The sequence below is a fragment of the Lynx canadensis genome, chromosome A2 (assembly GCF_007474595.2).
Source record: "Lynx canadensis isolate LIC74 chromosome A2, mLynCan4.pri.v2, whole genome shotgun sequence".
In the NCBI taxonomy this organism is placed as follows: domain Eukaryota; kingdom Metazoa; phylum Chordata; class Mammalia; order Carnivora; family Felidae; genus Lynx; species Lynx canadensis.
In genome coordinates this window covers 74,983,220-75,009,860 of record NC_044304.2, presented here as the reverse complement: position 1 = coordinate 75,009,860, position 26,641 = coordinate 74,983,220, and the positions used below count along the sequence as shown (strand labels likewise).

Here is a 26,641-nt window from a genome sequence, read left to right as displayed (position 1 = left end):
GTCTTGGTGGAGTGACTCAAGCTTTTAAGTTAAGTGTTGCCATTTTGGGACTATGGGTTTTATTGTTTGTTTATTTGCTTAACACTCCCAGAGGACAAAGGACAAAGTCTTAACCTCAGAAATATAGCAAAGCTCTTCACATGTCTTGCTATGTGTTTGTTCCCTGCTGCTTAAAAAGTGCTTGTTAACCACAGAGCAAGTACAAACTGGTTCCTTCTTATGGGCCCTCTGGGGCCCTGGTCTTTTATGTTCATGTTCAGGACTTGACTTCTGAGTCTAGAGAGTTCCTGGCTCACAGCCGGGCCAGGGCACATTCAGCTCTGCCCCCATTGTCACATATGACCAGCCTCTGCACCAATGGGGCTCCTGCAGGACACCATGTCTGAATCACCAGGGACCCTGGGTGATTAGGCAAAGTGTATTCGCCCTACTGTAGTGATCCTCCTGGGGACAGTGGTCCGTCCCACCTCCCTCCCAGGCCTGGCGCACACTCAGACGGCAGGAAGTGTTTGCTGGGCAGCATTTCCCAGGGGTAGAAATATATCCATTGTGGACAATGGGAGAATGTTTGTACACGTAACCTCACCCCTCTCCAGTTACCAAATTTCACCTTACAGTCTTACATAAAATTCAAATCTGGAACACCCAAGACCATACTAAAAACTCAGCAGCCAAATCACCATTTTTACTTGAGCTGCAATCCAGCACCATCAAAGGAGCAGCATTTTGTCACCTGTAACTGTTTAAAGGTGATACTTTGAGTAGACCAGATTGAGGTGAGAGGGAGTTTGTAGAGTAGACCATTCCCTAAAGATGTGAAATTTTTCTTATTTCCATATCAATGAGATCATCAAAAACGCACTCTCTTTTTGAGCACTTATTGTATGCAAGGTTGCTAGGTGTTTTCATATGTATTCTCTCATTTAATCCATACAGTGGTGCTAAAAACCGTCACTGTGACCTTCATATTTTGGATGATGAAATTGAGGCAGCAAAGGCTAAGTGAGTTTTTCTTTTTCTTTTTCTTTATATCTTACAAAGCCCATCATATTTAATTCTGTGGGGAAATATTTGGACTTTAATGTACCATTAAAAGTAAAACATTTAGGGGCACCAGGGTGGCTCCGTCGGTTGAATGTCCGACTTCGGCTCAGGTCATGATCTCACGGTTCATGAGTTCAAGCCCCGCGTTGGGCTCTGTGCTGACAGCTCAGAGGCTGGAGCCTCTTCAGATTTCTGTGTTTCCCTCGCTCTCTGCCCCTCCCCGCCCCTCAGGCTCGGGCTCTCTCTCTCTCAAAAATAAATAAACATTAAGTTTGGTTTTCTTTAAAAAAAGAAAAAAAGTAAAACTTTTAGAAAAGATTTCTCTTTCCCTGTTTTCCATTAATTCTTGACAGGTAAAGTGTGGTATTCCCTTTGAAACAAAGAATTCAGGAAGGTTATATTCATGTGTACATGCCCATACCTTTGTTTATTGAAGGAAACAGAATCTCTTGTTCAAACCTTCTTTTATTCTTCTCCTGTTTAACGATACATTTGTGTTCTTTGCCCATTGACTCTTCACTCACGGTCAGCCAGGTGTATTTCATGTATGTGTCCTTAGTCTTCATGGTGTTTCCCTGTTGAGACGTCAGAATTGTTTTGCCATCCTGTTCTTTCCAATCTATCTCGATAACATCAGGGAAAAAATTCTCAAGAAGAGAAAGATATGTTCCAGCCTTATGGAGGTTTACTTCAGCAATTGAAGGAAGAAAAATTGTGGGCTTGGGGGAAGTGTCTTCATCAGGATTTTTATCTGTGGGACAAAATAGAATAGCAATGAAAACGTTATTAGAGAAATGGAAACATTGTGTGGTTGGAACCACTAGCACATAGTTAAAAGGAAGGAAAAGTTGCCATAGAGTTAGTGCTTACCATGACCTTTAAACCACAGTGGGTTCTGAGTTGCTTCTTTTGTTACTTTCCATGGGAAAAGGGGTTCAAGAGGTTATGTAAGTTGCCTAAAGTCACAGCTATTAAGGTCACCACATGGGTTAAAATGTAGAATTTTTTGAGACAATACATGGTCACTTGTTGGAAAAGGGATCTATTTCCACCCATACTTGACAATGTATCAAGTTGACCATTTAGCTTCAAATAAGAATCCCATGCCCACTTCTGATGCTGGAGTTCTTTTGCTTGATTTCTGATTTTATAGAACATCTCACTCTCACGTCTAAACTATGCCAGGATTTTGAGTAGGACAACGTTTAAAGTGGCACCTCCAAAATATTTACAATGCCTTGAATTTAAATTTTTTTAATGATTATTTATTTTTGAGACAGAGAGAGACAGAGCACGAGCAGGGGAGGAGCAGAGAGAGAGGGAGACACAGAATCTGAAACAGGCTCCAAGCTCTGAGCTGTCAGCACAGACAAATCACAGGGCTCAAACCCACAAACTGTGAGATCATGACCTGAGCCAAAGTCAGGTGCTTAACCCACTGAGCCAACCAGGCACCCCTACAGTGCCTTGAATTTGGAAGCAATGTGGCAATATTTCCAAAACTGCTACTTAAAATTTATTGATTATTTTCACAAATGCTCTTATATGAACCTTATAGTGCAAGTAATGCACTAGTCAGAATTTTGTTTTGCTTTAGAAAATGTTCACTCAAAGCACATTTTATATTGGAAATTCATTTGATGTTGACACGTGACTAAGAAGACACCGTACTTTGATGCTTAGCATCTCCCCCAAATTTGGATCTGCCCTACAAGCCTGCTGAACTTGTGGTTGTACCCATAATTTTCTTTGGTTTTATCAGCTGAATAAAGTTGTATGTAACTGGCATAATGTTAACAGGGTATCTTGCACACATAATGTGAAAATATGTAATGAAATATCATAGTTGTCAAGGGCATGTCACTTGAGGACTGGACTGTTCCTTGCTTATACATTGATTGTTAATTAATCATTGAAATTATAAAGACTAGAACCCTTCCAATTTGATTTCCAACTGAAACACAAACGTTAACACATTTTCTCTTTGGGCTAGTTTGGAGTTAGAATAATAATTTTGTGGACAATTTCCGAAGAAAAGAAAAACTTTATTTCTTCCTTGAGAAGAAAAGGAAAAATATTCTTGAAAATTTCTGTGAGTGTTACAAATCTCCTGATTTTTATACAAAATCAGTAAGCAAACAATGAGTTTTTTATTCATTCTATACATAGAATTAGATCATAATGGGGTTGTTTTAAACTTGTACATCTTACTTGTGCTACAAATATATATATTTTATTGATTATAATAGTAAGAAAGTCTACATTTCTCCAACCATATATGTTGTTTTTAATTTTAAAAGTTTGTTATATAAGAGAAGACTAATTTTTCAAAGTACATGATATTTACATCATTTTTGCCTCTAGTCAATACATTAAAGAATCTAGTTTTCATCTTAGGAACTTGGTTTTTTATAGGATTACTTCTGATTCATCATTGTAAAGAACTTGAAAATCAAAGATGAACATGGAAAATTTCTGGATGGAAAAATATGATGCTTATCTCCTGTCCCTTTTCCTCAGCTAGATCCTGAAGTTTCATTCTTTTCCGGATAGAGGGAATCTTGAACTTCTGTAATTGTCTCAACTGAGCATTAAATAGTATACTTGATTATATAAGATTAGTGCCTATATGTTGGGTAATTATATTACATGTTTTTTCTTTCAATATTCGTTTTAAGCTTACTAACTGTTTTTTTATGGCCACAATCATTTTATTGATGCATAAAATAGAAACGAGTTTACAAAATAAATGTTTGTCCAGTGCATTTGTGCACATTCAAAGTTAAAAAAATTTTGGGTGTAAATTGCCTGAGTTGTATCTATTTTATTGATATGAAGCAGTATGAATTCTATATAAATTAACCAAATACAACCACATTTTCAATTAAGTGTGGTATTTCAAACCTGCATATTCATATTGACTCCAAATTTCTCATTTTATTCAACTATATTCTTTTATTAAATAATTATTTAAAGCTATTTCATATGTAAATATGAATTTCAAATTTATGACATTTCTAAATGTATTTAAAAGCCCTACGTCTATCTATAACTATGTTTCTATGTACATTGTAACTATATTTTCAACCTTTGTTTTTCTACTATTATAAGCATGAAGCCCAAACCTGTTGAAGTTAGAGGTAATATAAATTAAGATAAATAAGTTTTAAAGTACATAGAAGAACTACAAAAATACAATCTTAATTTCATTTTTGTGGCCCAGTGAGGGACAAATCCAGTAAACAGGTACAAATACCTCTAAATTCAAGTTATTTGTCTATCAGTGGACAGCAAGGGAACTTCCCATTGGAGCAGTTACAAGTACAGCTGACTCCTCTGGAGAATTTCTGCTCTGTCAGTAGGATCGGCTACAGACCACCCTCCATAGTGGATACAATTCTCCCATTTGGTGTGAAACGGGGCAACTTCTACCAGCACCTACTATATTTTGCGTGATGTGCCATGTAATTTATCCCCAGTCTCATTTAATTCTCATATGACTCCTGCTGAATGCGTCGTGTTATCCCACCTGATGGATGAGGAAACTGAGGGCAGAGAGTAATCGCCAAATTCACATAAGCAGTACATGGTAGAGATAGGGCTCCAGGTCAGCCTGGGGCAAATCCCGGGCTCTCTGACTACACCCTTTCACCATCAGGAAAGGAAATGTGTCAACTCACAAAGCACATCTGTCATGATCTACTTCATTCTTGGACCAAACCCTTTCGTGACAGTTACACACGATGTACATGAACACTTTATACAAGTCCACACGGACACAAGGTCTGATCCTATTACAATATTTGCACAATGTTGTCTATGCTGACCTTTGCTGTAAGGATTGATATTAAAATCTCTCCTAAGATTTCCACAACCAAACATGCTATGAAAATGAGAAAGTATATTATTATCATTATCATGATTATTAACAATTTCTTTAGATGAATTGTGTGCTCCAACATGACATTTTAATCGCATGGGACCACATCTTTCTTACTAATGGGAATACAGTACTCGAGGTAATGATTGGATCTAGGTAAATCAAGCATGGAGACTCATTCCTTCGTTTGCACCCCACTTTGCTCTACTATGTCTCGATTCACTCAGCCATCATCACTGGAATGTGCCTTTGACACACCAGTTAATAGGCAATCACTTGTCTTGTCCACTGTATTTCCAGTGTTAAGAAAGTCAAAGGGAACATTGGCTAAAGCCTAGTAACATGGGGTCAGTTCATGAAACTGCTTCACCTCTGTAGTCCAAAGCAAATGTCTCTTTTCTCACCAACAGCACAGTTTATGTGCATTCCAAGCTTTCACCAGAAATTTCTACCTCAAACCGCCTGCCTTCCAATCATGCCCCAAATTTGGCTTGAATCTCCTACAGTGGGCCTTCCAGACAAATGACTACATCAATGGTCGGTTACCCGCTCCTCCAAGCCTCCTATTGTCACATTAGATCCCTAGACTATCACCTGCCTGACCTTGTCTGTTGAAGGTCACCATCTGTGAACGACATTAAATGTCACGGTGTCCATAGTAATGATGCCGCGGTAGCATGAAAGGCTTTGTTGAAAAACCACTCCTTCCATCTTATAAAATGGATGTGGAAGGCAATGCCTGCTATTTCACTTCATAGTCCCCCTAAAGGACGCATGCATCGAAAGTTTTTTCTAATTTTATGATTTCAAAGGCATATGAAGCTTCTGTATACTTCATTTTATCAGATAATACAAAGTGTGTGTCCACCACAATTTCTCCCACCTTTGAACATAAAGTTTTCCCATTTCTTGCTAGATCATCCCAGGCCTTTTTCTTCTGCTTTCCTTCGTGTCTTGGTCTTCTATTTTTATTTCATGGCCTAACTGTACTTGTGTCTTTTATTTGAGGCCTTCTCAAGTAGATGTTGGAAAGAGACAGGATAAATAAATGAGAAATCGTTTGTGCATTCAGCCTCAGGGCTTCAGAGCTTAAGAAGGTCTAACTCAGAGATCACATGAAAAACGAAAGAAGAGGTTTCCAAATCCCTCTCTGTGATACAAACGCAAAACGTGTGGAATTCAACCACCCTGAAACGCCAGAGAAGAAGGTGAAGCTTTCGTTCCCAACATCATCCCTCATGAAACAAGGGTTGTCTTATGTTTCGGTCCTGGGGCCACTTATTAAAAGAGGCTCTTCTAATCCATTCAACTTCGATCCAACAATACTACTTGGACAAGATACAAACCTGAAATAAACTTGATGAGACTAGTTTTGGAAGTCGCACTGGTAAAAGACAATAAGCAGTTTAATGTGGATTTAGTAAATCCGACTTGGGACTAAAGACTCTATACTTCGTGCTTCTGTCTCACATACATAGAAAGACAGTATAAATGAAAAGAATGCTTTTATTTTGTAAGTGGGTGAATTGTCTCTTCCAATAAAATATCCAGGGACATCAGCATCTGGGAATCCCAAAACAGACACTAAGACCTTGCAATGACTCAGAAATTTGCTCTAAAGTATACATTTTAGATGCATGTGAATAGTTTGATTAAAATTTTCAATAAAATGTGAGAGCAGAAATAAGCAGTATTCTCAAATGGTATTTATAATGATATAACTTTTAATCTGTAGTATAATCCAAATAAGACATTAAATATTATAAGTGAATATTTAACTCTATATGGATATTATTATAATTTTACATATTCAAGTTGTAAAACCTGTCCTTTTTATATCTCATTTTCCACTGAAAAGTGAGAGATTGCCTTATGTTGAGGCTAACAATATTTGAGATGATGCTTATTACATTCTAGTCATTTTTAGAATCATGCAACAATGAGTCTTAGAAATTAAAGGTATTCTGCCAATACTGACCAATTGTTCTAAAATGACCTGTAGACTAGATCATAACTGATACATTTCCTGTACTCCTGATTCACAAAGTCCTTCACTGGTGATTGTTTGAATTCTATACAATTGACTTTTTAAATTTTTTTTATATTTATTTATTTTTGAGAGACAGAGTGCAAGCAGGAGAGGGGCAGAGAGGGGGAGACACAGAATCTAAAGCAGGCTCCAGACTCTGAGCCGTCAGCACAGAGCCCGACGCGGGGCTTGAATTCACAAACCGTGAGCTCATGACCTGAACCAAAGTCTGCTGCTCAACTGACTGAGCCACACAGGCACACCAGTATTGACTTTTTTTTTTAATCACTGACCCTGTCCCAACTGATGTGGTAGCTATAATTTCATTTAGTCTTCAAAACAAACCACTCAAGATGTTTTTTTCACATTGACAGAATGAATGGATGGAAATATAGCAAATGTTAACAGTAACAAATGTCACTATCCAATTTTTATTTCTTCTCTTTTCCATTTTTCTCCACAATGGCCACGTACTGTTTTTTATCATTTTAAGAAAGCAACGGACAGCTAATTAAAATTTATTTGCTAAAGGATGATTATTCAGAAACTGATAGATCCAGAATCAAAGCCCATATTTTCCTCTGCATCACACTCTCCCACAAAACTTTAAGGACCTCATGAATTATTATATCTCTGTCACCATTATTTAATCAGACCGTTAGAATTTATATTGCAGTCAGATGGAAAAAAAAGAGGACAAGAAGGTTGCTTTTCAATTTATGAATTCATTTGTGTCTCTGATCACAACCACTAAGGAAAACAAAATATATCATTACTTTCATGATTTCATTGTTTTACCAGCATTGTGAAAATTCTTTAAAAGCTTGTAGGTGACCACACCTAGCAGTATAGAAACATCCCTGGGAGGCGTTTTCCCTCATCCAGGCAAAATTTCATGTCTAAGACTAATGAAGAAAGAACACATTTACTAGTCTGAATTTAGAAAAAAACCAACAGAGAAACCAGCTCATGACATTATGGATATGTTTGCACAGTTAAATGTGTCCATACCTGATATGAATCACCTTCTGACAAAATGACAAGTTTAGCAATTTTTTGTTCATTCTTTTCCATTGGTTGCTTTTAGATCAAATGAATAAGTTACACAAATTTCTTTACAAACCTTTCAACGCAGAAATTCCAGAGGGACCTAACTAACATCTCCACCCCTCAGGGACCCCCAGTTGCTCTAGCAAGTTAGCTCCTTGTCAATGTCGCCCACGCAAGCTCAGGTGGCAACTACCCCCAAGGACTGGGACACAGTCACCTACCTCTCCAAGGATCCTGCTGCCATTTGTGACCAAACTGGGGGTGAATCCAAGAATTCTGAGCCGGCACCAGCACCCAGCCTGCCGCCCCTGCATCCCCTGCCTCCCCTCCCTACGTTATACGGAAGAATGAAAGAATATTTACCTGTGACCCTGAGCAGTGTGCCAGCACCAAATACTTTGTAAGCCCAGCCATACCCAGCCCACTGTCTGAAAAGCTTTTACAGAAATCTCCCTTTGGGGGCACCTGGGTGGCTCAGTGGGTAAGTATCAGACTCTTGATACCAGTGAAGGTCATGATCTCAGAGTTCAGGAGCAGAGCCCCACTTCAAGCTCTGTGCTGACAGCTCAGAACCTGCTTGGGATTCTCTCTCTCCCTCTCTCTCCCTCTGCCCCTCCCCCCCCATAAAGAAATTAACTTAAAAAGAAAAAGAAATTTCCCTTTGCACCTCTTTACAAATTGTGCCTGTATTTTTTCAATATTTATATAAGTATATAAAAATGGGCCCTGATAGCATTAAACAAGGATGATTCTCAAGCAAAATCACATTGTATATGAACTTAGTCAAGAATGGATGAACTGACCCCTCTCTGCCTGGACAGTTTGGTTCTGTCTTTCCCATCTTTGAGTAATAATACAAATTATGAGCTTATGAGTTAAGCATTCAACTGAAGAGTCGATTTGAAAGTTAGGCTATAGAAAATTAAATATTCAGACTTAAAATAAAGCTTAATGCTCCTAATACCATAGAATGGCCTAGACCATGCTCTATGGAACAAACAAATCTTTATTGGGTCCCAAATTTTGCCATAGTACCTAGCCATGTGAATTTAGGCAAATAACTGAACTTCTCTAAGCCTCAGTTTCCCCAACAGTGATATTAAAATAAGAGGGTCTCCTGGGCAGGGCTGTTGAGGACTGAGATAAGGCACTGAAACTAGTCAGCATGATACATGGCTCTCAGTAAATAGTAGCTAATATTATTATTCTCTTTACTCAGATGCTTTGGGGCCCCCTTATCAAATGTTCCACTAAACAAAATGTATGGATTTTATAAGCAATAAGTATTACAGAAAGTAAGAAAGCAAAAGGGCTCATGAACCTAAGACATTCTGTGTCTCTGGTGGCCACATGCTGAAAAACAGGGGCCCAAGAAGTCACAATCGAGAATATTTGTCCACTAGACTGCAAGCTTTTGGAGCGTTGGGACTGCGTCTTGTGCCCCTTTTATCTCTAGCGTCCAGCCTAGACTCTGTCTTCAGTAAATGTTTGCTGAGACAATACATGAACAAACAAGAATACTGAACCATGAAGATAGATTCTTTTCTTGGACTGTAGAACTGAAATAGTTTACCGAGCTCACAAATTCCATCACACTGGGCCATCTCGGCACAGTATCACATGATTACAATTGCACAAATTTTGACTAATCTCAGCCTACCCTCTAAGAAGCTAAAGTAATAAGACTATGTTGATTTATTAAAGTTCTATAGTCATTTACTGCATTTACTGCAAGAGCTAAATTTTTGCACTGCTGTTGAAGAGGAGATCAAAAGCGATCATGTGGGTTTTGCAGGTTAATAGAGGAGCACTGTTAATACTAAAGGTACTTAATCAAAGTGTTTCTCACTTAAAGACCCACAAAAAAAAACCCACCTTGAACCAATAATTTACATAAATAGTTTACAGACACAGGCTTACAAATATTTTAATTTCAAGCCTGCATCTGTACTTTTATGTGTATATTTTGTAAAGGTAGAATTTCAGTCTGCTTGCAAGCAGGGAAGGAAAGAAACCCATTCCTTTGGAAATAAAACAAAAGTAGTTTTGTTTCCATCTATAGTGACCCATAGCTCCAAAACTGCTGTCCATGTGCTGAGGTGATCCTACATTGTCTTTCCTAAAAAACCTCTATCAGTTTTTCATTCACAGGATCAAAACAGGACAAAGTTACTTACCGGGAGGAGTTACTATGAGCCTAGTTCCTTCTGCAGATATCTTGATCCATCACACTGGTTAGAGGTTATCACACTAGTTAGAGTTTCCTCAAAAATGTCAGCCTTCTCCTGAGCCTCATGGCATGACCAACAGGTAGGAACCTTGTCCTGGCAATTGATCTTCTGGATTCCCCTGGAAGTCCTTGAATATAGGCTTCATGGCATTTCATATTTTCTACGTTTTCCTCAGATTAATTGATACAAATGTCTGCTTTCCATGGAGGCAATAATGACAGAAAAGTGCTCACAGAAAAAGGAAACCAGAAAAGCAAATGAAAAAAAGAAAGAGAGAGAGAAAGAAAGAAAGAAAGAAAGAGAAGGAAAGAGGAAAGAAGAAAGAAAGAAAGAAAGAAAGAAAGAAAGAAAGAAAGAAAGAAAGAAAGAAAGAAAGAAAAGAAAAGAAAAGAAAAGAAAAGAGATCAGGGCCAAGTGGTCAACCAACGACTTTTCTAAATTACTAGGAAAAGTGTTCAGGGAATTAAGAGGTTTTGATTTCCAGGTGTTCAAGTGTGTGAAACCGCTCAGAGAACGCATCAAAGGAAATCCCTTCTGTTCTCAGAAACACCAGGCCTGCTCCGTTAGCAACTGGGGACTGTATTTCTGAAAGAGGATACGTTTTATTAACTGAAAATGCAAACATGCCAACAGAAAGATCTTCCTTGAAGAAACTTGGAGAAAAAGGGTTAAAGATGAGATAAAAATGCCCACGAACGTTTTACCAAGACCAGTCACTCTTTCCATTGTTGTGTGTGAAGTTCTGATGTCTTCTTTCCTGAAAAAGGGACATAAATAATTTAGTGGAGTGTAAATGAATCTAGCTGCTAAAGGTGCAATATGAATATCATTTTCTCTTCAGCTGGTTTCAGTTCACTTTATATTCTGAGCAACTCCACGTGTCATTGAAGCACCTTTTCGTGTCTGAACCTATGAACCGTTTATCTCTGTCACTTCAGAGGTTCCTGAACCGGTGCAAATTTCTGAATCTCTTTCTGTCTCAAAATCCTCATCTGAAAATAGATGTGATAACAATTCCTATCTCCAAAGTCAATGCATATTAAATAGGTGAAAGTATTTCAGTTTTCTATTAACTGCTAACACAGGTTCTGGAATCTAGTAAAGTTTGGTAATGATTAGCTTTTATTAGTACTGCTATCGTTTCTCAAATTTAACATTCCATACGGCCAACCATGAGTATTTGCCCCAAACTTCCATGGTGAAAATGCTTTCATGACCATTCTTACGTAGGAACCTGGAAAATTAGTCAAACATTATTAGCACTTCAGTTTTCTGCATTTCTTCTCCACATTCCTCGTTTCCTCCAACCTTTGTTCACCTAAGTGTTTGCTTGCTTTTATGATTTTCATACGGTTTTCTCTAAATGTTTGTGTGCATTAAAACTTGAAGCATTTCCGCCTAAAACTTATGTGTCGCCCTGTCACATACCACGTGGAGCCGATGTGAACTCCAGCTTGCATCCTCCTGAGAAAAATAGAAAGGAAGAAGCCAAGATGCCTGGATTTTCCTCCTGAGGCAACTGGCCCATTTTCCCTGCTTTCCAATAACTGCCATTTCTGAAGTGATCAACACCAGGCAGTTTCATGTTGAGGAGGTAGAGGGGGGTAGACCAGAAGGCAATGGCCTACAACTAAGAGGACTGATTCTTCTCAGCAAGACAGTGTGTCCTGGGAATGAGAAGGAGGAGAAGAGAAGGCAGCCATGGTCACTCTGGAGCGAGGTTCCCTGCACCGTCATCACTGCTGGGCATTTCCTTACAGACCCTGTGTGTGTGCATGGGCATGTGTGTGCAAGCGTGTGCCCGTGTGTGCTCGTGTGTGCATGTGTCCCTACGTGAGTGCGTGTGCGTGTGTGTGAAAGGGTGGCAGTTGTGAGGAGTGTGTCTAATTGGGGGAGCCCACACTTTCACCTGAATTTACCTAAAGAATACTGAGAAACATAGTTGGAAGGTTTCCTTCTGATGGTGAGAATGAATTCATTGTTTCACCAAGGCACATAAGGTGGGGATTCCTTGGACACAGCAGAAGGGTTCAGATGTCAGGAACCAAGAAGGGGGATGAATCACCACTTCAGACACATTCCTGGAAAATGTGTCTTGTCTTCATTAATTATTTCAAACAGGGAAGAAAACAAAGGCAAAATTTATCTTTCAATTCATTATTTTAAAACTTTTGGAAAAAAAATAGGTATTTCATTTTCTTATTTCTCATAAAATTGCTCACAATACTGAATTATTCTTATGTGAGGGGCACTTTGCTACAAATATGCTCATTTAATCCTCTCATTTCATCCTCACAAAGCCTACTAAGGGGGTGCTTTTATTATTTATTTATTAATTTATTTATTATTTATTTATTATTATTTCCAATCTTTCAGATGGGAAAAAGGAGGCTTTTGACATACAAGGCATTTGACCAAAGGTCTGATATGAGTAAGTGGCAGAACAGTAATTTACAGCAGAGGATCTGTATCTAGAACCCATGTTCTTAAACAGCAGACTTTATTTCTTCCATATACACTTATGAGAACATAATAGATTACATACCACTCTGTAATAATAATGTGCTTACATGTATGTGCACACAGGTATGTATGTGTCTGTGTGTACGTATGTCTCTCAAGGATCTAGAATGCACGGTTGAGGATTCATCACAGGAAGTACCCTGAATGTGCTTGCTCAGTACTGCTCCCTAAGATTCATCTATTCACACATCCGTTCAGCGAGTGGGTACCGAGGCTGCATTACCGACCAGGCACGCGCAGACCCTGGCGATGTCACAGAACCACACACAAGGGTGCTCCTCCGGGCACTTGTATCCCAGCAGCACCAGCCTTCGTCTGCCTTCGTGTGGCGCAGTACCCGGCCCTCGAGTCCCGTCTGGGACCGCAGTCTCCTGCCCTCCCTCCATCCCAGTCCCTTTGTCATGTGGCCTGTGTCACCCATACTCCCTGGAAATCTCAGGACGAATTGCTGAGCATCCCTGACGCACTCGGCTGTTCTCCACAAGCCCAGACAGCGGCTGTCATCAGGAGATGATCCGGTCAACGGGAAGCTGGCGCAGGAGGCTGCCATCCTGCAGGTGCACCTGGTGGCCGTCTGCTTCTTTTCCTCTTGATTCTAGAACTGAGGTACCTGTCAGGGAGCACGGGGTGGGGCTGAGGCTGAGGCTGGGACGGGGGCTGAGGTTGCCCACGTGCAAAAGGACCAGAACTGAAGAGAAGACTTGGGGCCGACTTCCTGGCTCCTCTCATCCTTTGTACCCATTTGTCCGTGGCTCCATCTACTCCGTTCTGTGGACTTTGTAAAAAAGAATCACAGTGGAGGAGACAGGGTGTCTCAGTGCTGCCAGTTTATTGTTCTCATCCAACTCCTCTCAGCCAGTGTTACAAGAGGCCAAGTTTTATCAGATGCTCCAGAACCTGGTTCATTTTTGTTGGTACCGATATGGCTAAGGTGGCGGATGCATGCTGAGTACTGCACGTAAATGTGTTTATCCTTTGTTCCTCCTGTGGATAGAGATACTTCTGGTTGTCATGTTGGCTACTAACTAGAAAGAGAGACAGAGACAGGGAGACAGAGAGACAGAGAGAGAGAGCACATAAACAGACTTTTCCTCAAAATATCCAGAGGAGGCATTAAGTAATTTCTTAAGGTTCTCACATAATCTGAACAGATATAGGAACAAACTCATTCGCTCAGAGAAAAGTGACAGGTGGTTGCTGGTAAGTGGCCATGTGTCTACCCAGGCTTTGCCTCAAAGCACAAGGTGGAACCTGAGAACCCTGATGGCCAGAAGCTCAGATCAGTGTAAGGTGTGTGACGGCTGGTGTCAGGGAAGGAAATTGTGGGTCAAACCTAGGCCACCTTGCAATGCAATTTCTGAGGTTTCTGATCTGTCTGGAGAATATTCGTCGGGTTGTGGCAACAACATCCCATCAGTCCATTTCCAGACAGTTAGGTAGACAGGAGTCAGTGTAAACACACCTAGATGATAAAGACAGAGACTTGGCTATGTAGATAGTGATGGAGACAGAGACAGAGACGGGGACAGAGACAGAGACGGAGATGAAAATAAAGAGATAGAGACACAGATGTAGGCACAGGTATATCTTGTGCAGAGACAAACTGTTAAAAGTGCCTCGAGGCAGATTTTTCTAATTAATTATCTCAAATATTTTTTGCTAAGGAATGGAGACAGAAGTGAGATTAAAGGAAATGCTGATAATTACTACCAATAATTACTCAGGGCTGCACGCTAAGCATTTGGATTTCTAATCTCATAACCTCACACCATCCCTGGGGTGGGTGCTGGCATCTCTGCTCCGCAGAAGAAGGTTCTGGAGAAGCTCCAGCTCACCTCCTCCTCTCACTGCACCCCTTTGGGTTACCAGGGTCTATGCAAATGCAGGCTTTTGTGGTTGTTGTTGTTTTACTACATTCCCTATGACTATTTTCTCAAGGCTCTGAAAGGTAAAATTTGGTTCCTAGATTTAGTATTTTCATTGGTTCTTGGACGATTCTTTTTGGAAACTAGTTTATCTTTTTCAGCTCAGGAAGCTTCATGGACTAAGTTGTTTTGAAAACTCTGTACCTTGTCCACACCACTCTATGTAGTTACTTCCTCCTGAACAGGGTCTCCCATAGCACAGAAGCCTCCTTTTTACTAATTAAAACACGGCACAAGCTAGGCAGAAAATTAGAAAAAGGCACTTTTTCCAGGCTCACACAGCCCTGCTCCGGGTACAGAGCAGGGAGGGCTCGGGATGGATTGTGGTCCCCACTGGTGCCCCATCCCCCCTCACGCAGGCACCTTGAGCAGGGCGCAGTGGTTAGAGCAAACCCAGGCTACATCTCTGGTGCGTGGCAGGGGACGGGAGCGTCGTCATTGCTGAACTCACACGTGTCATCTCTTCCTCCTTCTGATGCAGGAGGAGGCACTAAGCTTACCAACTGAAGACAGTTTCCTCTGGTTTAGAACAGCCCTTTTCAGGCTAGTTCTGTCTCCTTTGTCCCCGTCCTCCTCCTTCTGTCTCCCTGCCTCCTGCTGCCATCACTGCACCCAGGAGGAGAGTTAGTTCTCACAGTCTCCCTGCCGCCCTCTTCCAGCCCTTGGCCCCGCTCTCTGGATTCAGACTCTCCCTCTGAATTGTCCTGTGCAGTTACCAGCCCTGAACCCACCCCTACTGACTCACAGCACGCCTTGGGATGCAAAGCTCCCACCTGCCACTTCTCATCCAGATCCCGGCTGCTGCCTCCTGTGGTCCTCTCGGAGCCCTGACCCTCTCAGAGATGCTAAGAAGCGTTTGGGTCTCCTACCTGTGCAGCCCGTGGGGACAGTCAGGGCTGGTTTGGGCTGGTCTGTGCTGATGTCTCCACTGTTGGTGGTGTTCCTCCAGGGCCATGTTCCAGAAGCTTGACATCAGCCAGATGTTCTCAAGTTCTCCCTCCATGTGCTTTGGGTTTCTGTGGAAGTTTTTATCCTCCCTTGGATAAGACCCCCAGAGACAGGGAACCAGAAAATACATTCTCTTACCGTCTCCCCAACACATCACATCACATCCCAGCCCCGAGTGCTAGCCCTTCTCTGACCTGCATGCGAACTTGGCTGAACACCCCCACTTTTCTGCATCTAGAACTTCTAGTGAAACTCTGTGTTCCCAGTTTGCCAGGCTTACCCACAAATCTATAAATGAGAGACTTGAAATATAGGGGAAAAAAACAACCATTTTTTTTTCATTTTATTCTGACTTTCAAGCTCACTAGCTCATGATTAATTTTGAAAAGTCAGCTTGGGGAGGCCTGGGTGGCTCAGTCACTTAAGCTTTCGACTTCAGCTCAGGTCATGATCTCACAGTTGGTGGGTTTGAGCCCTGTGTCAGGCTCCAGGCTGACAGCTCGGAGCCTGGAGCCTGCATCAGATTCTGTGTCTCCCTCTCTCTGCCCACCACCCCCCCCACACACACACACGCATACACACACGCACACACTCTCTCTCTGTCTCTCTTAGAAATAAATAAATAAATAAATAAATATTAAAAAAAACTCTTTAACAGAAAAAAATGAGCTTGTTTTGGGCACAGCTTCACACTCATGGAACTAATTCTCATGGTTTTCCCTAAACAGAGGAAGGACTCCCAGTGACATGATGCACGTCTGAGAAGAAAACTCTACCAGCTAAAAACTTCCAAAATATCATCCTCATTGCACATTTTGGTTGTTTACTTAATTCTGACTGTGAGGTTTTAAGTCCTCTCCATGTAGTTGACCTATTATACTTTCTGCTAAAGCAAGTTTACAGAACAAAGAAGATATGTGATTTTTCTTACCCTTTTTTACTCTTCTAGCAGACTGGGTTCCAGGACAAACTGTCTGAAAAAGTAAGTCTTCCAGATATGTGCCCATTGGGACTCCTTAGGCATGGCTTCATGAGTGACCCTCATACTGTCCTCCCCAGGCCCTGCTGGGCAGGGCAGCAGGTCTGGGACAACACATATTTGCTCACAAATGCCAGAGTATGTTCTTGTAAAGTTAAGAGCACTAAGAGAGTTCAAAGTGACCCAACAATACATTGAAACAACTTAGACTGTTTCTTCTCTAAAATCTTCTCTAAAAATCAATTCTTCCCTCCCTGAAAGAAGCACATTTGAAGAATGTTCATGACGATCACAAGAGCTCCTGGACAGACCCAACATCCAGCACTTTATCTGGCAGCCAGTGGAGCAAAGTGGATATGAATTCAAATTTGTTCACTGTCAGCGCCTTCAGATTGAGCTTTTCACAATTACTGAAAATCTCTGGGCACCTAACTTCTCTCTGAGATAATCACACCATTTCAACATACACTGTCTCCAAACAGGAATGCAAGTCAATAGGAAATTATGTCAATCCAGACACCTGGGGCAGGGTTAGGGACATCTGTGTGGGTACATTGATAACCATGAGACTCCCTTTCCTCTCTCCTCTGATAACGAGGCATCACATAACAAGTATGTAAAGTGCTTAATACTGTGCCTAGGACATAGGAGTTCTCAGCAAAAAATACCTGTCATTAAAATCTTATCAGAATCACATTATATTTGTTAATTTTCAAAAAGAACTTAATTCTTTTTCTTGGCCGAGCAAAGAAAAGCAATCAAAGAAATATGTTGACCTATGGGCTGAAGATGCTAATTCTACCACTTTGGGAATATAACTGCAGATTTTGGTAATCAGTCTGTAACTTCAATTTAGAAGTTAAAAGAAAAGACAACAGAATTGCAGTAGATAGGAAGGGTCAGTTTGTGATCGAAACAATTATATGTCGACCTAAAGGTGGCAAGGGAGAAGAGGAAGGAAGGACAGAAAAGATAGATCAATTATAACAAAGGTGAGAGGCTGGGTTGTAGTTGACATTGTGAAGGTTGAAGACAATTCTCTGGTCTCTTTTAATAAGATTTGGGATGGTTTCACTGCTGTACAATTGTTTATTCTGTTAAAGGACGTCAGGAACACAGACTTGGATTCATCATAATACTGTGTCAAAAAGCACTGTAATCATTTATCTACACAGATATCTCTGTAAGTTATTAATTTTGTTTTACTTAGGTGATGATCATTTACTTCATAACTCGACAAATACCTGGAATCCCTGATCTAACTGAAGAATGACAGCATTACAAAAAATCTACATGCTCCTCTCTGCTACGTTTCTCAACTGGAAAAGCATATCCTGTTCTGTTAGAGATGGGACCTTGGTGGTTTTGTGGAAAGTGAAATGAAAGGAACTAGATAAAATCTCCTGAGTCTCCAACTTGTGTTATTTACTTGGAGGCAAATATAACCCACTTATCTGACTGTCTGCTTGATTTCATTCTTTTGCTCCAGTCCAGATGGACTGTCCGCCTCTCTTTACCTCGCCCTGGGCATTACGAGGTGGACCCTCATGGACCGCATGGGTGGGTTTCCTTATTCTCTGGTTGTTGTTTGGAAGCAGTCAGTGGAAGCATCAGGAGGAGGCTGGGAGGTGGGAGCAGAGTGAGCTCAGGGTTCCCTTCCTGAAGGGGGTCTGCATCCTCGCAGGGGCCAACACATAAGGCCATCTACACCAGAGACAGAGGGTTATGCTCAGGAAAACACAGGTGCGAGTGGAAGTGGCCATTCCCTTTTATACCAATTAACCCACGGGAAGCATTTATTTCTTCTCTCCCAGGACCCTGAATCCAAAGGCTTGGACGTCCATCTAATGCCCGAAAAAAATGCTTCTGTCAGGGGACATGGTGATGCTTCTTTGAACTTCAACTTCCATTGACCAACAGTCAATGCATATCAGAGCAAAGATGCCCATTAGCATAATCCCTGGGGACTGGGGCACAGAGCAGAGGGGGGAGAAACATGGCCTGTTGATCTTGGGGAGGAAACAGTTTTCACAGAATCCATGCTTTGTGCCCCACAACATCTACCCTTGTCCTGTTACTGGGAGAGAAATCTGTACCCCCAAAGTGGAGACACACAGAGTCCTACTTGAAAGTCTATCTTCTTCTCAGTCTCCAGATGAAGAACACGCGAGGGCAGTTTTCTAGCAACCTTCCATGAAGGCTAGGAGATCATGTTTCAGGCAATAAAAGTGCCCAAGAACGTTGCTGAAGGAAACCAGGGTTGTGTGCGACAGTGTGTGTGCTTCTGCTGGGACCATCTCACTCCTGCCTCTGCGTCTGGACAAAAGTGACATAAGGAAACCAAAGAAGTTACAGCACAGCATTAATGAGAAGACTGAGTATTTGTGCCACTGTGTGTACTACTTGGTGTCTGTCCTCCACAGGGGAAAAGACACACTCAGCCCAAGTACCTACTCCGATTCTCCAAGAATGGACCTGGTCTCTAAGTAGGCCGATGGAGTCAGTGGGGATCCAAAGAGAAAACCGGATTTTGTTTTGTAACAGAGGCAAAAGTTGTTGTTCAAGAAGAGGGGACAAAAATGATCATGACACAGCCCGTTTCAGGCCTTTCTAACCATCGGATGTCACATGTTCTGTCTACGTGCTCAGTAATATGCAAGATTTTTAATATTAAGTAACATGTGAATTGTTTTCAAAAATATGTCTTAAAATAAAATTCAAAAGCAATGCAAGTTTGCTACGTGACAAATCAGGGTATAGAAATGACATCGTAAAAACTATCATGATCCCAATGTTTAGCAGTGACCCCTCCAAAGTTATGCCCTTTCCTCTACCCAGAGCTGTGTCCCTGAACCCATTCTGGGGGTGAACCATAAAAAGCACCCAAAAAAATAGTCAAGATGGATTTCCAGGTGTGCCTAGAAATCTTTAGAAGTGTGATTTCTAGGAGATGACTCTGAGGTAACAGACATGACTTTTCCACAGTACTGGTGGGTGTGAGCAGTTGGTATTGGATATTATAACTAGGAAAATTGTGATTTTTGAGGTGTTCTTGGACTTTATTCAGCATTGATTTGAAATTATAATGTTGCTTCTATTACTCAAAAGCATTGTGTCTCACCCACCTCAGGAATGAAACAAATGACTTGAGCCCAAATCATCAGGATTTTTCAAGCAGCCATCTATGCAAAGTCCTTTACCCTTGAGGTAATGTGAGCCCATCAGTATATTCAAAATATGAATCTCACTTCAACAGAGATAGAGGCCCTACTATACTCAGTCCTATATACTCCAATAAGATATTTTTAGTGTTTTCATGAATCAGCCTTGAAACAACCTTGTAATGAATAATCTTTACTTAAGGCAGAGCTGGTTGGCCTTTACTATGTGTGGTCAGAGTGTCCTGGGTGAAGTTCACCTTAGCCAAAAGGAGAAGGGCAGGAGGAAGAAATGACTCCAAACATAGACTTGTTTCTTCCTCCACAAAGGGGGTGTTTCCTCCCTGTACAAGGCCACTGTCCTCTCAGGCTGCACATCAAAAGCACAATGGATCCACGTGGAAAACTGAGATTGACATGGACTTGGGATCACTTCTCATGAGAGTGTCTTCATATTTATCTCACTTCTCTCTAACTAAACGATAATAATCAGATCTCAGAGTCACCCCTCTGTGAAGTCAGGCACTGAGAAGGTGCAGCAAGACGAGAGGGTTGGGTTGTATTAGGAAATGGAGACGACAAATGAGGGGACCACCCCCAAGAGGGAGGGAAGGTGACTTTCTGCCCCCTCAAACCCTCCCCCCCTCACACACTTCCTGCACTTGCTGGAGGCCTTAACCTTGACCCGAGACTTCAGTAGAGGGTCCAGATGTTGTTTGGGCTCCTTCACAGACAGGCATGTCTTAAATACAAATCTTCATCCACAAAAACAGAAGCTCATCGAGATGGAGGAAGATTTAACAAATCTGAGAAACCAATTAACTTCCAATCATTTGGACTTCCCTTCCATTAATCATTTTTGCCAATGCTATTATGTCACATAAAGTTGGAATTTTCAATTGAAAATGCATTTAATTCAGCTAGACCTCCTCAGAGAGCTTTATCTTCCCCCCACACAGCAGGGCCTTTCTGTTTGGGGCTGGAGAATCAGTAAATAGCTTTTCTTTTCCTTAATTTCTCTTCTTTCTTTTTTCTTTTGGTCAAGAGGTTGACTAGCTTTATTAGAAGTTAGTGAACATAGTGATATATTTTTGGTATAATTTTGCTTTAATACAGAAATCAGTCACACAACTGTAGCAGTTAAACCTCCTCACTTTACAGAGGAGAGAACAGAGGTCCAGGGAAGCTGGTCCCCAAATCCCATATGGAATCACTTTCAAGGAGAAGGGGAAGGCGGAGGGCCCAGTTCTATTCAACAGAAATAAATGTATTTGAGACACAATTTGAAGCAAAAATTAAAAATTTGCAAACTGCTGCATTAAAAAAAGTTAAAGAAACAAGTACAATTTAAGACTATTTTTATTTAGTGCAATATACCCAAAGTTTTATTTCAACATGTATCTTTTTTTTTTTTTTAATGCTCTCCAGAATATGACTTGTACGCTACACAAGCAGCCCATCGTAGCATGGACTAGTGCACTGGCTACATTTCAAGTGCTCAGTAGCCACATGGGGCTGGTGCCTGGTGCTCGTGGCTGCTGCCTTGAGCAGCTCAGATCCTGCTCCAGATGCTCCAGAAACACCTCCTTGGAAGATCTTTAGAAAAGTGCCTCCGGGGGGGGGGGGGGGGCCTGGGTGGCTCAGGTTGCTAAGCATCCCACTTGGCTCAGATCATGATCTCATGGTTGGTGAGTTCGAGCTCCGCCTGTCTCTGCTGTCAGCACAGAGCCCCTCTCTTGCTCTGCCTCTCGCCCGATCATGCTCAGTGTCTCTCCCTCTCTCTCTCCTTCTTTCTCTCAAGAATAAACATTAAAAAAAAAAAAAAAAAGTGCCTCCAGACTGGACAGCTCCCTGGTTCTGCACCAGGCTGCCCACCAGGGGCTCCTTAGCCTCCTGGGTTATGCGCAGTGGACCCACGGAGGGGGCGTGGGTGTCAGGGGTACTGACCGTTGACCCCAGGAAGCCCCAGGGACCCAGCAACCCTGGGAGGTCCGGGCCTGGAGCGCCCTGGGAGAGGGAGACTTTTTGCTCAGGGAGCAGAGCAGGGCGCGGGGCTGTGAGCTTCCCAGGCAGAACAGTAGTACACGCCCTCGTCGCTCTTCTGCAGCTTCTTCACTGACAGTTCACAGCTGTTGCTTTCCTTGCCTTTCTTGGCATCGATTTTGTCCACTTCCAAGCCCCCATACCTCTCCACATATAACCTTGACATGTCCAGCCTGAGGATCCTCTTGAGCGCAGTCCCCTCCTGGTGGAGGTACCAGTGGATGTAGCTGACGTAGGCGCTGGCTTGGCAGGACAGGGTGGCCGAGCTGCCCACACGCCCCACGGCCACAGCCTGCTGAGTCAGACTGATCGCTGCCACGCCACCTGCAAGGGGGACAGCGGTGAGACGGAGAAAGATAGGAGCCTCAGCTCACCCCGCACCAGGTTCACCCCGCACCAGGGAAGGAGTCGGGACCTACCTGGAAACAGGAGGGCACACAGGAGGGCGAGGGGACCCAGCATGGTTCTGCTTCCCTGCTGGTGGGGAGAAGCCCAGGGTGACCTCCCAGCTGCACCTGCTGGACGGTGACTGACTGGATAGGTGGCAGAGGGCAGATTAGGCTCTGAGCTCTGCTTCCCTGAGGCACCTGCAGTCACTGGTGAGAGAGAGGCAGGAGGGAGGGGGCAGGGAGGAGCCAGAGGGCAGGGACAGGTCTGACCACAAGGGGGAGAGGGACCACCAGTGGTCAGGGTGCTAAGAAACACTGAAGAACTTTGGTGCAGTAAGAGCACCACTAATAATAGCAATTTTTGATTGGACATCGACTTTGAGCAGAGCACTAATAGGTTTCTGCTCAGTGTCTCTTCCAAGGCTGCATGCCTAAGGCGAATCATGTGGGATGACAGCCGGGTCTGGCTGGAGACAAATCCCAAGCCTAAAATGGCCACTTGGCACTCACAGAGCAATGGGGGCGTGGCTTGCCCAGGGACTATGGGGGCAAGCAGAGCAGCAATGCCCGCCTAAAAGGCACCGCCCCCCCCCAGCTGGCACTGGAGCATTGACCCGAGGTGGCATCAGAAGAGTAAATGCCCTCACGTAACACGATAGCTGTGCAGTCGTGGGCGAGCTGTTTCTCCTCCTTTTCCTCATCTGTCAAAAGGGACCTCGTTCGTTTGCAGGCAGAGTGAACAGGAAATGTGAGCAAAGCTTGTAGCCTGTCCCAGGTGCATAGACAAGGCTCAGGAAATGTTGGGGACGGGCGTTTCACCTCAACACTGGCCTGGGTGCCGTCGATGATTTCTGGGATCCCCAGAGTGCAAAATTATAGGGAATATTATTGTTGTGGAAGACAGGGATATGTGTGAATGTGTGTGTGTGTGTGTGTGTGGCCAAAGGCAGAAGTCTGCGTTGACCCAAGTGGGGTGCGGGCCAGGGGGCGAGACCAGGTCCTGAGGTTCCAGGGTCAGATCCTCAGAAATGGTAAAGGCGGGTCTCCTGAAGGGGCAGCTGAGGAATGTGTCTGAAATGAAATTTTGAGACATAAAGGGAGCATTGACTTCAACTGAAATGAAGCTTCCCTTTCAGTTATGCCAGGTGTACCAGGGCCTCCTGGGTGTAGTTATGATAAATAGTTATGCTAATTATAGCCTGACCTCCTGGAGGGAGAGGGCAGTGAGGACATCAATTAAGGGGACTTGGCTGGGCTGGAGGGCTGGGTCCTCCAGCTCCCGTGCTCCTCCTCCTGGTAAAACTGGAGGGCAGACATGCTGAGCTATAACCGGGATTCAAAGCTAAAGTGTCCCAAAATGCAGGCTTTGAGGTTGTGCTGAGATGATGAGGTGTTGAGTAGATGCTCTGCTAAAAGAATATTCCAGGCCCATCATTCAGACCCTCAGCAGGTGTCTAGGGCAGCTGTGCTTATTACGTGTTAAGTGGAAAAGAGAGTGACAATGGGGTGGACATCTGCACAGGAAAACAACAGGTGGAAAGAGTCTCAATATAAAAGGTGAGCAGTGTGGGTGGTGACAAATTGGGTGACATTTTTCTTCCTCCTTTCTCTATTTCCTAAATTTTCACTGATAGGAAAATCTTACTTTGGGGGAGAAAATCTACAGCCTTCTATTCTTTTATTTAAACAAGTTTTATTTCACATTACCAGCATTCAAAAGTCTGTTTCTCTCAATGGTACCATTTTTGTTCAAATACTTCTCAAATTGAAGGCTCAGGAACTGTGGCCATGACCAGCCTTACTGTTTAATGAAGTCTGTCCCAAACCTCCAGCCAAATACTCTCTTGGGAGAACAAGTTAGTTTAGTAGAACAATTTAGTAGAATGTGATGTCCTCTATATAAAGAAGGATAACCCATGGATTGGGGAATTCAGTGCCAGAGATTGGGCCAAGTTGGTTGCTTTATAAATAAATATGATCAGCCTGAATTAAGTACAATGTAATTCTTATAAGCATTTATTCCTCATAACATGTCAAGGTAGTTATAACAACCCCATTTGACAAATCAGCTATTGGAATCTTAAAATGTTTCACTACTTAGGGTCACATAAGTAATGGAGTCTTGATTCAAACCCTACTCTAAGAAATTCCAAAACCCGTCACACCCTCCATTCCTTATACATACAACTGCATATATATGTATGTAATTTCTTTTAATTATAAAGACTATGGAGTCATGAAGAAAAATTCAGAGAGAATGCAGAACCCAAGAATTACTCTCACATGCCAATAAGGAAAGAGCATAAGTTATTTTTTTTTAATTTTTTTTTAACATTCATTCATTTTTTTGATAGAGAGAGACAGAGCCCGAGTGGGGGAGGGGCAGAGAGCGAGAGAAACAGAGAATCTGAAGCAGGCTCCAGGCTCTGAGCTGTCAGCACAGAGCCCGACGCGGGGCTCAAACTCACAGACAGTGAGATCATGACCTGTACAAAGTCAGACACTTAACTGAATGAGCCACCCAGGCGCCCCCAGAACATAAGGTATTCTTGAAGAGCAGTCACGCATTTAACAGTGCTGGACCTCAGAACACAACAGAAATTCTTCTAATACTTGTGAGTTAATACCTCCTTTCCTTTTGTTAGAGACTAATTTTCTTTTTTTTTTTTTAGTTTTTTTTTTTTTTAACGTTTATTTATTTTTGAGACAGAGAGAGACAGAGCATGAACGGGGGAGTGTCAGAGAGAGAGGGAGACACAGAATCTGAAACAGGCTCCAGGCTCTGAGCAGTCAGCACAGAGCCCGACGCGGGGCTTGAACTCATGGACAGCGAGATCATGACCTGAGCGAAGTCGGATGCTTAACCGACTGAGCCACCCAGGCACCCGGAGACTAATTTTCTGAAGGTCAAAACAGAAATCATTGGTGCATTAAATAATAACAACCACGCTTTTTTAAATGTCAAGCATTGTACATCTTGATTCCTTCCTTACATAAAGTAGGGGTTCTTCATCCCATTCTGCAGATGAGACAGAGGCTTAGGGGGAGTAAGTAACGTACTTGAGATTGTCTAGCTAAGAGCACAGCAAGAACTAACTTCAAGACCTTCAGGTTAAGGAAGCACGTGCCCCAGGTAACCTGCTTGGATGTTTGTGATTCAGGGATTAATTTCTGTCCTCATTGAGCTGTTGCTTTGAATGTAATCTGTGATCTTGTTCTACTTCCTATTTTCAAGAAGGAGCTTCCTGCATAAAATCTGTGGTAGTTTGCTTGTTACTTACACTGACATCTAGCACCCCCTGCTGGCCATTGCAGGTATGACCCACACCTTCTACAACGTAGTGGAGCCCAGGTAAGTGGTCTCTTCCAGCAAATACTCAGCTTAGTGAGTGGAACAACCGGAAATACTAGGCAGGAAAGCTGTTTTTCCAATTGTGTACTCAGTGTGCTTGGGAGTTTCAGGTAAGGGGCTCCTCTTTGCAAGACCCCCGTTTCCCCGGCCTCAAATGAGAGGATTGACTGATATGTTTGGTGTCTTATATACCTGTGAAAACTACAGAAATTGCTTGTGAATAATGTGTATTTACATCTATATAAACGGCATCGCATTCCCGTCAATCTGTGTCTGTCTATCCGTCTGTCCACTAGGCTCACTGCTCCTCTGTGCTGCTCCTTCTGCCGCTGGTTGCAGCCACTGCATGAATCCCTCCACCGCCAGTGACAGGCACTTGTCCTGTTGCTCATACTGGCTGTCACCAGCGAGGCTGGCACCCACACCTCAGGGTCTCTGCATGCTGGGAGTCGCATTTCCCTGGGAATGTCATCCCGGGGTTGCGGCTGCCAGGAAATACACATACACCTTGTCTCTAAATACTGTGCTTATTATCTGACATCATAGTTTTTACCAACCTGATGGCCACCAAACAGGATCACATTGTTTCAGCAGGTTATTGCCCTGGGCCACTGATGAGGAAGCTGAGGGTCTCTGTTTATACCTGGCACCCACTAAAGTCTGTCCCTTGGACACTTGGCCGTCCGTGCCCTTTGGGTGCAGCAGAAAGGAAGCCGGTGGCAGAGGCTACCGCACCCAGAGGAGCCAGGCTGCCCACGGCCGGGCCCACTTTTCCTGGCCGTGTGACCAGACCCGGTTCTCATTGCGCTGAATCTCAGCTTCCTCGTCTGCGAAAAGGGAAATCAGCCCACACCTCATAGGTTGGTGAGGATTAAATAATTTAATACACATGGAACACTTAGGAGAGTGTCTGGCAAATCAAGATTGCTATTATTATATTTCCTATTGACACTGATTTATACTCTTACAAATACAAGTAAATACAAATATGCATAATACAAATATTATTTTAATACATTCTTACAAATATATTACAAATGCAAAGAAAGATAAAATGATAGGCACTTTAAATTATCAAAATTAATTAAGA

At 42.6% G+C, this 26,641-nt stretch overlaps 1 long non-coding RNA gene and 1 gene segment (V, D, J or C); one reads left to right on the top strand and one right to left on the bottom strand.

Moving 5' to 3' along the window:
* LOC115508737 overlaps positions 1-22,378 on the bottom strand; it is a 31,316-nt gene extending 8,938 nt beyond the window's left edge. The window contains 4 exon segments of the C gene segment in view: positions 1,466-1,795; positions 8,367-8,411; positions 21,829-22,134; positions 22,230-22,378. Coding sequence covers positions 1,466-1,795; positions 8,367-8,411; positions 21,829-22,134; positions 22,230-22,272 — 724 coding nt within the window.
* Positions 13,193-19,336, top strand: LOC115508750. 3 transcript variants are annotated; one of them, XR_004343282.1, is made up of 3 exons: positions 13,193-13,363; positions 16,359-16,612; positions 17,820-19,336. It is a non-coding gene; the product is annotated as an uncharacterized LOC115508750 (long non-coding RNA). The 3 variants fall into 3 exon arrangements; XR_004343280.1 differs by lacking the exon at positions 16,359-16,612; XR_004343281.1 differs by lacking the exon at positions 13,193-13,363 and having other exon boundaries at positions 16,259-16,612.
* Positions 22,379-26,641: the final 4,263 nt, after the last annotated feature.